This window comes from Typha angustifolia, chromosome 13, assembly GCF_048772165.1.
Source record: "Typha angustifolia cultivar Huaian chromosome 13, ASM4877216v1, whole genome shotgun sequence".
Taxonomy (NCBI): domain Eukaryota; kingdom Viridiplantae; phylum Streptophyta; class Magnoliopsida; order Poales; family Typhaceae; genus Typha; species Typha angustifolia.
Genome location: NC_133251.1, coordinates 9737343 through 9751056, shown reverse-complemented (window position 1 = coordinate 9751056; position 13714 = coordinate 9737343). Strand labels below are relative to the sequence as shown.

Here is a 13714-nt window from a genome sequence, read left to right as displayed (position 1 = left end):
AAAGAGTTAGTAGTCGTTGTGAGCCACCGTGGCCTGAACGTACATTGATGAGAACATTTATTTCAGGGTTGCGAGAGGAGATACAAGTGCATGTTCGTGCTCTATGTCCTACTACTCTTGAGGAGGCCTTTGAGAAGGCTGTGAGGATGGAACAAAAACATAGGGCACTAAAGATTGCAGCGAAAACCAATTGGGGCAACCGAGATGGGAGGTTTGCACCTAGAAAGCCGGCTACAAATTTTGCGATTTCAAAAACAACGGCTGCGACTACTAGACCATGACCACCTTTGAGACATTCTTCCGATATTAGAGGAGGCACTAGACACCCCGTTCGAATTCCCACACCTACCCAAGTGGAGGAGCGAATAGCAAAAGGGCCTTTGCTTTCGATGCTATTGGTGCGAAAAAATGACGGAACATGGCGTTTTTGTGTCGACTATCGAGCACTAAACGCTATTATTGTCAAGGACCGGTATCCTATTCTGATTATCGAGGAGTTGCTGGATGAGCTTACAAGGGTGATTATATTTAGTAAGCTTGACTTTAGGGCCGGGTATCATCAAATTAGAGTTCACCCGGCGGATGTGCATAAAACTGTATTTTGAACCCCGAACGGGCATTACGAGTTCCAAGTGATGCCTTTTGGTCTCACCAATGCTCCAGCTACCTTCTAAGGCCTCATGAATGATATATTTCGGCCTCTCTTACCAAGGTATGTCTTGGTATTTTTTGACGATATTTTGGTGTATAACAAGACTGAATTGGAGCATTGACGGCATTTGGAGGACGTGCTAAATTTGTTGGAGCAAAACTAATGAAAGATTAAGAAGTCCAAGTGTCTATGGGGAGTACCAAAAAGTGGAGTATTTAGGCCACATCATTTCAGCGAATGGGCGGTTTGCACCTAGAATACCGGATATAAATTCTGCGGTTTCAAAAACAGCGGCTGTGACTACTAGACCACGACTACCTTTGAGACCTTCTTCCGATGTTAGAGGAGGCACTAGACCCCCCGTTCTAACTCTCATGCCTACCTAGGTGGAGGAGCAAAGAGCGAAAGGCCTTTACTTTCGATGTGATGAACGTTTCACCCTCGGTCATCGGTGTTCTAAACCAATCGGGAGTGTGATGCTTATCGATGGTCCTAAGGAGGATGATGAGATTGATGATGATGGAGAGTGTCCAGAGGAGACCCATGAGGAGACTGTTGAGGAGGGCGTTGTGGAAGATATCCAAGCTAAAATATCGATGCATGCATATTCGGGTACTTCTGCGCTGAGGACGTTATGAGTAGATGGACTCGTTAGAAAGCATTGTGTGCACATCCTCATTGATTCGGGGAGTACACAACTTTCTAGACAAGAGGTTAGTGAGGAGATTGGGTTTGGATGCCGAACCGACTATGGGGTTTGACGTTGCTATTGGAGACGGCACGAAGCTTAGGGTGGAGAGCTTGTGTCGCCGAGTTGGTATACGGGTGCAAAGACACGACATCATTGTGGACTTGTATCCATTGGTGCTACGAGGAGTGGACGTTGTCCTTGCTACTTAATGGTTACAAAGTTTGGGACCCGTCATATTTGATTTCTGGAGCATGTGGATGAAATATAAACAAGGAAATAAAGATGTGCGGCTTGATGGTGTACGGACTTCACCGATTCCTACGATGCAACCTATGGTGGGGCTACTTGGTGCGTATGATTTGGCCTATCTTCTTCTGTTAGGACCAGCAGGAGATGAGCCTCAAATGAGTTCATGTACTACAATTGAATTGTCTAATTTATTAGATAACTTTTCTGGACTGTTTGAGGAGCCACAGGAGTTGCCACAGAGGTGAGCGGCGGACCATCGCGTAGAGATTGTATCCGGGGCTGCACCGGCAAATGTGAAGCCATATCGGTATCCACATGTGCAAAAAGAATTTATCTCAAAGATGGTAACCGAGATGTTGGAGCAAGGCCTCATACAACCAAGTCATAGCTCATACTCATCCCCCGTGCTTTTGGTGCGAAAAAAGGATGGGACATGACGTTTTTATGTCGACTACCGAGCACTAAACGCTATATTTAGTAAGCTTGACTTGAGGACCAGGTATCATCAAATTAGAGTTCACCCGGCAAATGTGCACAAAACGGCATTTCGAACCTCGGATAGACATTACGAGTTCCGAGTAATGCCTTTTGATCTCACCAATGCTCCAGCTACCTTCCAAGGTCTCATGAATAATATATTTCGGCCTCTCCTGCGAAGGTATGTCTTCGTATTTTTTGACGATATTTTGGTGTATAGCAGGACTGAATTGGAGCATTGGCGGCATTTGGAGGACGTGCTGAATTTAACTTGGTATCTGAGCTTTAACAAATTGCTATCAGAGCTTATCAGATACCTGGCCCTCAAGTCAAGTTTGTTGAATATAGTCACCCTTGCAAGCTCGTCCAGCAACTCCTCTATAACCAGAATAGGATACCGATCCTTGACGGTAATAGTATTTAGTGCCCGATAATCGACACAAAAATGTCATGTCCCATCCTTTTTTTGCACCAATAACACGGGGGATGAGTATGAGCTATGATTTAGTTGTATGAGGCCTTGCTCCAACATCTCGGCTACCATCTTGAAAGTAACTTCTTTTGGAACATGTGGATACCGATATGGCCTCACGTTCGCCGATGTAGCCCCAGGTACAATCTCTATGCGATAGTCCGCCGCTCTCCTCGGTGGCAACTCTTGTGGCTCCTCAAACAGTCTAACAAAGTTATGTAATAAATTAGACAATTCAATAGTAGTACTTGAACTCGTTTGATGCTCATCTCCTGCTGGTCCTAACTGAAAAAGATAGGCCAAATCATACGCACAGGACAACCCCACCATAGGCTACATCGTGGGAATCACCAAAGACCGAACACCATCAAGCCGCACATATTTGTTTCCTTGTTTAAATTTCATCCACATGCTACGGAAATCAAATGTGACGGGTCCCAAACTCTGTAACCACTGAGTGCCAAGGACAATGTTCGCTCCTCGCAGCGCCAAGGAATATAAGTCCACAATGATGTTGTGTCCTTGCACCCGTATACCAACCCGGCAACACAAGCTCTCCACCTTAAGCTTTGTGCCATCTCCAATAGCAACGTCAAATCCCATGGTCGGTTCGGCATCCAAACTCAATCTCCTCACTAACCTTTCATCTAGAAAGTTGTGTGCACTCCCCGAATCGATGAGAATGTGCACACAATGCTTTCTAACGAGTTCGTCTATCCGTAACGTCCTCGGTATGGAAGTACCCGAATATGTATGCATCGATAGCTTGGATATCTTTCTCCGCACCCACCTCAACGGCCTCCTCATGGACCTCCTCTAGACACTCCCCATCATCAACAACATCATCATCCTTCTCAAGACCGTCGATGAGCATCACACTCTCGATCGGTTTAGAACATCGATGACCGGAGGTGAAACGTTCATCGCATCGAAAGCAAAGGCCCTTCGCTCTTTGCTCCTCCACCTGGGCAGGTGTGAGAGTTCGAATGGGGGGTCTTGTGCCTCCTCTAACATCGGAAGAAGGCCTCAAAACTGGTCATGGTCTAGTACTCGTAGCTGCTGTTTTTAAACCCTTAGAATTTCCAGTCAGCGTTCTAGGTGCAAACCGCCCATCTCAATTGCCCCAATTGGTTTTCGCTGCCATCTTTAGAGCCTTATGCTTTTCCTCCATCCTCATGGCCTTCTCAAAGGCCTCCTCGAGAGTAGTAGGATAAAGAGCATGAACATCCGTTTGTATCTCATCCCATAGCCCTAAAATAAATGTGTTCATCAATGTCGGTTCAGGCCAAGGTGGCTCACAACAACTCCTAACTCTTTCAAACTCATCTTGGTACTCCAATATGGTCATCCTCTGAACGATCTTGCTTAATGTGGCAGCAAAATCTTCGTATGCCGCTACCCCAAATCTACGTGTAATTCTCCTACAAAAATCAGCCCATCTAGTAAATCCTCCACCACGAATAATCGATCTATACCAATGCAATGCCGTTCCTTAGAGATGAAAGCTTGCCATCTAGACTTTTGTGTCCTTCACTATCCCTTGACAATTAAAATATTGTTCAACTTGAAGCACCAAATCTGTTGGATCACCCCCTTGGAATTTTGGAAAGTCCAAGCATATGGTTCTCCCCTAAATAGCATTGTAGGGTTCGTGAAAGATCCTTAGTTCAGGTCTGAACCTTTATGCATGTTGATCACCTTCTCTAAATCCTCAAGCACGTCCATCACCATCTTCAAAGGGATCAACCTCATCCTCAAAGTGCCAATCCTCCTCATCGACGAAACGTACCAGTGCCGCACGCCTCTCGAGTTCCACTACCGCCGGTCTTGGATTTTTTAACGGAGATAGGGGATGATTTGTAGGCATAGGTAAGAGGGGATCATTGACACTCACATGATACACCTAGACCTATAGGGTATCGGTTCGATGAAGTCCCATCGCTGGTCCTTCTTGAGCTCCGATCGTAGTCGAGGAGATGATAAACCCAATCGGTTCATGACATATACTTTGAAATTATTGTGATCCTTTTGAATTATGCAGCAATGTTTAGAACATGCCCCTAAGTTCATCCGCCAAGCCCATATTTACACCCATGGACATTGGTTGACTCGGTCCTACCGTGGTCGCTTCAAAGGAATTAACCTCACAATTAGGGTCATCGTGGATTGAGTCTTCCCTTGTCGGTGTGCTCTTCATAGATCTCCTTGTTGATGTCATCTTCCTTGTTTCAACCATTAATAGAGGTCTGAGGTTCGCTTGCTCTGATACCAAATTGATGGGTTCTTATACAAAAAGGTTGGCTACAGAATAATTCCTTTAAGATTTGAATTTATAGCAGAAATTAGTCCGCGCAATTGTGGGCAAATATTCATCATATATTCTCTACTAGATATAAAATTACGAAACTAATTGTGTTAGATCCGTAACTTCCTGATCTACAACTTTTATATTTATGCCCTTCACAGATTTAGACGACAACTATGATGAAAACACTGAATAACATGGGTGATAGTGGTAGTGACGGGTGGAGTGGATGTTAGGGTTATGGATAGGTATGGAGATGAAGGTGGATGGTGGATGGTGGATGTGATTAAGGGATATAGATGAAGAGAACGATGTGGTCGAGATCCCAAAAAATAGGAGTGACTCGACAGTCGAGGGAGATTAGAAGTTAGGAGAAACCTTGCCAACGCTAAAGGTGGAAGGATGGTGAAGAGGGATGAGGGAGAGAGTTTAGAGAAGATAGGAGGCAAGAAATCAATAATCCAATAGCAAAATAAATTTGGCTGCCATCCACATATTTATAGAGGCTAGCCAACAAGTCCTAAAACAATAAGTAACCCTAATTCTAGAGGATTCCCGTCGATCGTGTTCAAACGCACAAAAGACATTCTCTATATGTGCAAACGTGGGCGTTCGAACTCGCCTGTCGAACGCGACCCCACCTGCGTTCGAACGCGACCCCACCTGCGTTCGAACGCGACTTACTTGAATTTTATTTTAATAAAAATAAACAACTAATGTAATAAGAAAAGATCCTAACTAAGTGTATCATTTTCTCATTCTCCTCTCTCTTTCAAACACACACTCTCTCTCTATCGCTGCCATAGCCCGGTCAGCTTGTCGCCACCACCATTACCTCCATTTACGTCGGTGTGCCTCTTCCCTCCTCCTCCTCCTCTCTGTCCCTATCTCTCTCCCTCTCTCTTTCTCTCCCTTTCTTTCTCTCGGGTTCGTCAGAACCGAGCCACCGGCCCCCTCCCCTTTCCCTTCCCTTCCCTTCTTTTTCTTCTCCTCTTTCTTCTTCTTCTTCTTCTTCTTTCTTCTTTCTTCTTTCTTCTTTCTTCTCCTTTCTCAGCTTCTTCTGCTTCTACAACAGTACTGGGCTCGGCCCAGCACTCTAGCAGGCAGTGTTAGGCCCAGCACTAGTGGCAATGCTTTCTTAACTAATGTAGATAAATTATTTAGACATTAATTATTTTAATAATAATATATATTCTTCAATATGATTATTATTAATTATAATTAGTATAATTAATGATTAATTATGTTATGAACTATTACACACATATATAGGTAATACTTATATTTATTTATTTATATTCTATTAGATTAATAGATAGATTTGTAAATTATAATTATTAGATTTATGTACTAATATTCTTATGATATACATTTTAATTAATTCTAATAATTTATTATATATTATTATTATTATTATGTAACAAATAAAATACTAGGCTTATTTATTTATTTATTAGTCCCTAATTAATCAAGATAGAATAAGAACCACGACTTAATTATAATTAGTTTTTTATCTATATTTATATTTATAATTATAAATCTAACCAGTTATAAAGATAAGTAGAAATTCTATAACCTAATAAATCATCACATTTTACACGAACATATTTTAATTAGATAAACAGCTAATTTCATGTTTCCTATATATTTTCAGATTCTAAACCCCTTTATGTAAGACCCTGTGGATCTGGTTAGCGATGTGTTAACCATTGGTTGGTGAACATGAGGGATACGTGTTTTGTATCTTCTGATTAGATAGTTAGTAGTCTTATCCCCTACACGCCTTTTTCAAATTAGGATATATGATATAATTATATGATCTTATTTAGAGATAATTTCAGTTGAGCATATTTTATCATGCATATGATTAGGTTGATTTGAGATATGAGTATGTTGGTGATATATAGGGATGATTAGAGATGATTATATTGTTATGAGTTTATGATTTAAGATGATCTTTAACATGAGTATGCATGTTATACATGTACTATTAGAGATTTCATTGCATCATATACTTCTTTTGACTCCTCTTCCACCTAAATTTTTGATATGCATGACTGGTTATAGTACTAAATAAAATGTATATGATCTGTCATTTAGAAAGAAAGTATGAAATCTAATTAATTGATAGTTGATAGAAAGCGTGAGGATACCTAAATGAGCGCGAGGGTTAGGACGTGCTTAGTAGATGATTGATCGCTCAACATAGTCGCGATCCTATGGCCTTACGTCCGAGGTCGTTATTTTGTGTGCATAATAGACATTCGAACACATGCCCATTCACTAGGGCATATGTGGCGAGTTATCCTCACGTGTTTCTATTAGCTAGAAGAGTGCCCGTTCAAAATGGATTTTGATATACCCTTAGTATATGGTAGGGTATAATTATGACTCAGATATCCTTAGTGTATGGCAGGGTATACTTTGAGCCGATGGATAAGATTTGACTATACATAGTGGTCTAGTTTGATGATGACATAAAGAGATGACATTGATGGTTAAGATGTTGAGAAATGCATATGGTTTTATTATTATCTGATATACCTAATTATCGAGTGGCCAATATTTATTTATTTCATTGAGGGCTGTAGATTGAAAAGGAATCAGGAAATAAAGATCTTACTCATTAATTGCTACGTTTGAAAAAGTCACTGGGATATTCAAAATGAATAGCACAAGTATGACAAAGTTAGCATACAAGAAATCAATTAACAAGTCAGTAGAAACGAAATAATAAAAATTATGTTATATTATTAAATTAGCAAATTGTCTCCAGCTGCCAAAGTAAATTTGAGAGAGATTATTTTAGCCTACGGCTCTTGCTCTCTTTGCATATATGGGTCAAAAGTTACTGAGACACGTGTCCGAAAGCATGTACAGTAGGGAATCAAGATCAATGCACACTTGAGCTTTGGTCGAGTGGGTCCAATTGGAAAACTCTGCCAAACATTTAATCAAAATTAATTTAGGGAGAGTAACAATTGTTACTGCCAAACAATTAGGCACCCAAAAAATAAGGGACGGCAGTGCAGGAGAGGATATTTTATTTGAGATGGAACAAAGATATGGAACCATCACCATGCATAAAATAAGTATAGAAAGAAATATAGTAAATTACAAGTAACCAGAGACAACTTAACAAATGAACATTAGATAAGCCTCATGTCATTAATTTGTCCCATGTTTCAGCTCCTACGTAAACAAGATTAACAAAAACCAACTAATTAATTAAGCTATCAATTGAAGAAACCATGCACGGGATGCATCTCCGGCTAGATCAATGCTTTTGGCGACAGTAGAGTTGAGGACATCATCAAGTGGCTCCTTGGGGAGCACAGAGACGTGCTGGAGAATGGCAGAGAAGACCTCCTGCAAAAGATAAATTTATTTGCACAAGGGTTTCATATATGCAACAAAACTAGCTTGTCGTCAAAACTCGGCAAACATGGTGATTAACTTTATTACGTACCTCTCCCATAAAGGGATCTGCATGCACGACGATGGCAAGTTCCTGAAATTCTCCCTGTTGTAGGTATAACCTGATAGAAATGGAAATATTGTTGGTTATGTTAATTACCATATTATCGAACGGAGACTTTTAGTTTTCATTATAAATTCTTTGGTGAATGATATTCTAACATTTATATTGTAAAGCAGCATGTCAGCATGTATATATATATATATTATGATATATTATGATAACTACGTACGTAGAGGTCATGAACGATATTAAGGCTATAAAATTGTAAAGATTGCTTACCCATATCTTGGTCCAGCGAGTAACACATTCGTTTAAAGGAAGCCATGTCTTCCTCAAACAATGCTACGTAGGCATCCATGCTCCCATGATCTCCTTCGGTGAAGGAAGGAACAATGAAGAGTTGCCCCTCTACTGGGTAGTAAGATGGTATGAAGTAGAAAGGGCAAGCCCCCCCAAGGTCCATATCGCGTATGGGAAACCTTAGCCAGCAATCCACGTCCACATTCGGAGACAACAACCAATCATCCGGATCATCCGTTGCTATAAGACCTTCCGCTTCTTTAGAGTTTGAAAAATCTATAAAAGACCTGTAATAGCTATCGTCCACCTTCGCAATCTCACTGTGGATTAGACCTGCTGCATACCCTAGTGGTCTGCTGATGAGCTCCCTCACCTTTGTTTTTGGGTATGCCCACAGAATTAGATTGCCAAAGTATTCGTCGGGCACGCGTGGGGTTAGCCGCTGGCGCCCATTCATAGAGATGCGGACGTGAGTTTGTTGATTGCCCGGGAGTCGCCGAGCCTCGGAGATGGCCTTCCAGAGATGAGCCATTAAGCACTCAAACGTGCTGTATCGTTGATTTGACCCAACAGAGGCCTTAGCCTTGAGCATGTTGAGGAACTCTCTACTGAAATGCGCCTTGTGAATTGCAACTTTGCCATTGATCAGAGTGCCTCCTTCAACGGCGGTGAAAGTCTTTCTTTCCGTGGTTAACTCCACCCCTTGGTGCTGAAACTTGACCTGGGGCGAGTGGCGGCTCTTGTTAAACATCGCTCGGTCACGCAGAGGTAATGGGCCGATGTCTAGGCCGCAACATGCCCGACACCAAGCAACCAAGAAGTTCGCTATGGCAGGGCCGTCAGCAACACGGTGGTACATGCTGAACCCTACCACAAGGGTTCCGCATGTAAACCGTGTCAGCTGGACCTGGAAAAGCTCCTCCTCGCCATCTGGCTGCAGGTTGAGCCATGCTGGTGATGGCTCATGCTGCATGGCTCTGTCGTGTGTGATGTCCGCCGAGGCCTCGACAAATCTCACCCCTTTATCATTCAGGAGAATTATAGGATTTCCTTCGCCATCCTCCCCAAGCCGCCCAGCCAACTCCCTATACGCGGCGAGCACCTTGGCGAGGCCACTCTCCATGACAGAGTTTGGAGGAGTTGGTGGGCGGTAGGCATATAGGAAGGCGAAATGCGCATCGATGGTCACCTTATCGAACACACTGAAGGACATGTGTTCAGTGGTGGGGGGAGGAACGCCTCCGTAGGTGGGCTTGACGATCCTTGAGCTCTCCACTCTCACTTTCATTTCTGTCGAATGGTCTTCCATTGCTATCAACGGTCAAGAGAACAATTAAGCTGTTGAAATGTTGTGGTGTTCCTTCCTTTTGATCTCAAAGAAGGGCAGTACAATAGTATTGTTATACTACTTTATGATACTCGATTTGCTGAATGGGAAGTGAGAACTTCAGCAGAGGGGAAGAGATTTATATAATAAAATTTTAACTACTCCAAGTTGCCATTTTTTGACGGAACCAGCTATGACCAAGTCATTTCACTTGAGGTCATGGCACTAGTCCAATTTTACACACTTGGACTTAGAGGAACAGCCCATGATACACGTAAAATAACATTTCTAATGATAATTAATTCCTATTTAGATCTGAGACGTTTTGACATAATAAAAACTGAACGCAGTAATTGACTTCTAAATAAAATAGTTTCATGTACAGCTGATTTTGTTTGACAGTTGAATTCCTTATTGACCTCAGAGTTGTTATCTATTGATGGCTATAACATTAATACGTTCCGGGCATATGACCTTTCAATAAGTAATAAACCTCCGACCATTAGAGTGAGCAAAAGTTGACGAACCAACAGAAGATGACCAAGAAAGCCCATCGTTTTCATGCTAATTACGAACCTCAGATAGCGACAATACTGTGAAGGCTTAATTTGAATAAATAGTATATGGGTCGTACCTTATAATCTATCCCATGGGCCCCACCTAGGTATATATAAGTATTTTTCTCTTTTATTTCCTAAATTTCTTGTAAACTTAATTGGAAAGAATATGGAAACTTTTCCTTAATTGAGAGATTCTACAAATAATAAATTAACATGCCCCGATTAAAGATTTTTAACATTAAAAGGCGATATTCTTTTATCTTCAAAGGAGTATAAAAACAAAATCTCGGTAAATTAATCATCATAACATTAATTCAAGTAATGTAGTAAACTAAAGTGCTTAATCAGATAGTTTTAAATATCTATTTTCTAATATATTTTACAATTAGTAATAATTTATTAGTGTAAATGCATAGGTGGCAAGTTTTTGTGTTCCAAAACACACTATTTTTCCCTTTATGTGTGATCGAATGATTTCCAAGTAAGTCTTGTTGTTTGTGTTATGATGGTTCTTGCATGTCTTGGCTGTTTATTTTATTTATTATCATTTGTAAGACATATATTATGTTAGGGAACCCACACCTTTATAGAGGCTAGCTAACAAGCCAAAATAATAATTATTAATCCTATTTCTAGTGGACTCCCATCGATCATGTTCGAACGCACCCGACCACGTTCAAACGCACAAAAGGCGTTCTTTATCGATGCGAACTTAATGCAGACGTTCGAGCGCAGCATTCTAACGCACTTGACCGCATTCAAACGAGCATTTCGCATTCATTGTTTTTTCGAACCTGATGCAGGCATTCACAAAAGTGTTCGAACGTGCCCCCTTCCACATTCAAATGCGATCTACAAAAAATTTATTTTCATGAAAACAAATAACTAATACAATAAGAAAAGACTCAAACTAGGTGTATCAGCCCACCACGCTTCCTCCACCTTGTCCTCAAGTGTAAAGTCGGGGAATCACAATAAGATGTCCATCTCCAACTCCCATGTCGCCTGATCGGATGGCTTGCTAAGCCACTTGACTAGAACCTCCATCTCTTTTGATACCATGATGTCGTCGGCACCTAGCAAGTACATGAACAGGTTCTACGATCTCTGACTCCACCAATGGCTCTAGTAAAACTGATCTAACGACCTCATGATGTCCAATCCGCTCTTTCAGCAATGAAACATGGAAGACAGGATGCACTCTCGACCCCTCTAGCAGCTCCAAATAATACACAACTAGACCGATACTCTCTAACATCCAAAATGGACCGAAGTAGCGATGTACTAACTTCTAATTTCGCATTGGACGCAAGGTCACCTATCAATACGGTTGCACCCTCACAAACACCCAACTGCTGATGTTGAACTTCTGCTCCCTATGACTGTGATCATAAACTTGCTTCATGTAGTTTTGAGCAAGTTTAAGATGAGCATGCAACCTTCTCAATGTAGCATCTCTATCCATCAAAGCTAAATCCACCTCCATTCGATCTACAAATGCCACTAAATCGTAAGTGCGTAACTTGGGAGCCATGCGCCCAAACACCACCTCAAACAGAGTCATACCAATGCTAATGTGATAGGCAGTGTTGTAACCACTCCGCCCTCGGTAAGAACTCTAGCCATCATCTCGACATCTCTCCAACAAAGCACCGCAAGTACTACTCAATGCCTTGATTGACCACCTCGATTTGGTCGTTCGTCTTTAGATGGTAAGCCGAACTGAAGTTCAATCGAGTCCCCTGTAATCTGAAAAACTCCATCCAAAAGTCGCTCATAAATACATGATCACGATCAAAGACAATCGTGCGAATGATACGATTCGAACTTCACCGATGTCATCTCGAGCATGGATACACTTTAAGAGTGTCTTAGTTTCTTGCTTTAATGTTTAATTTCCAAGAAAATAAATTTTCTGTAAGTCGCGTTCAAACACGGGTGGAGTACGTTCGAACGCGATTATAAACGCGGTTGTGAATGTGGTTGTGAGAGTGTGCATTGTGCGTTCGAACGCACTGTGAATGCCTGCATTGTGTTCACAAATTCAGAGAAGTGGGAAACAAGCACGTTCAATTGCGCGTTCGAATGCCTGCATCACGTTCGCAAATCTAGAGAAGAGCAAACTCGGTGTGTTCGAACGCGGTCGACAAAATTATATTGTTTAGGGTTAATTTTGAGTTGTTTGATTAGCCTCTAAAAGGGATGTGGATGGCAACCAAAGGTCATTATTGAAGAATTAAGTTTTGCCTTGCCTCCTTCGTCTTCTTCGCTCTCATTCTCACAATCCCCAGCGATGCTGCTTCTAACCTCCCTCGACCGGCCAATCACCCTAGATCCTTAGGGGCGGCCCTCTCCTCCCCCTTCTTCCAATCTATCCAGCACTTACCCTAACCCTTCCATCAACCATAACCTTTCCATCACCACTTTTCACCGGTGCCACCCCATAAACGTCGGTCCACCTCCAACCACCATCACCTAGGATCTCGTGCCTCCATCCACGGATCCTGATCAGACCACCCTGATGTTTGTGCACTAATTGGACTATATCTTGAGATTCCCACATCTGATTCGCCTGACACTTAATTTGTTGGAAAGCTCCTTTCTAGATCTACAACATATCCAAATTTCACGTCGATCCGACGGTGGCATATTTCGGGATCTTATTACAAAATTCTATGCCAAATCTAGTTCAGATCAGAGAATTGGAAGAGATCAAACCTTAGCCTAAGAGGAGATCATATCAAGCTTGGAATTAGAGCCACCATTCCTCGGACATGCACTTTCTATGACGACAACCAGAGCCATGGCTGCACAGCGAGATGAAGAAGAAGAGATTCTCCCAATAGAGGAAGGGGAAAGGTTGTAGGGACTTTCACCCGCGAAACCACCAGATCTAATCGGAATACGGAAGAACCAAGTGTTCAAGCTGTGTTGGGGTCTCTTTCCAAACAAATGGCCATCAACAACAAGATGATAATGGAGATGATGCGAGAACTCTGGGCGACGAGGGAAGCCATGGTGAACGGGAACGCACCATCGACTCCACGACGTGAGTCCACGTCCATGAACTCACTATCGCCGGTTCAGAATTTGCAACCATAAGAGCCGCTGCTGCCATCACCCTATGTGCAGAGGTAGGCAAGGATGGTTTCACCATGCCCAATTTCTAGTGAACCCATCCGAAGAGCGAACCACCATGG

The 13714-nt window shown here is 42.1% G+C and overlaps 1 protein-coding gene across 1 annotated transcript; it reads right to left on the bottom strand.

Annotated features, from left to right (window-relative positions):
* Positions 1-7837: 7837 nt before the first annotated feature.
* On the bottom strand, positions 7838-10043 carry LOC140774452 (agmatine coumaroyltransferase-2-like). The gene is made up of 3 exons (XM_073117458.1): positions 8607-10043; positions 8316-8385; positions 7838-8215 (listed from the first exon to the last, which is right to left on the bottom strand). Exons 1-3 carry the CDS (start codon positions 9934-9936, stop codon positions 8119-8121), a joined length of 1497 nt encoding a protein of 498 aa, XP_072973559.1. The 5' UTR covers positions 9937-10043; the 3' UTR covers positions 7838-8118.
* Between the last annotated feature and the right edge of the window lie 3671 nt (positions 10044-13714).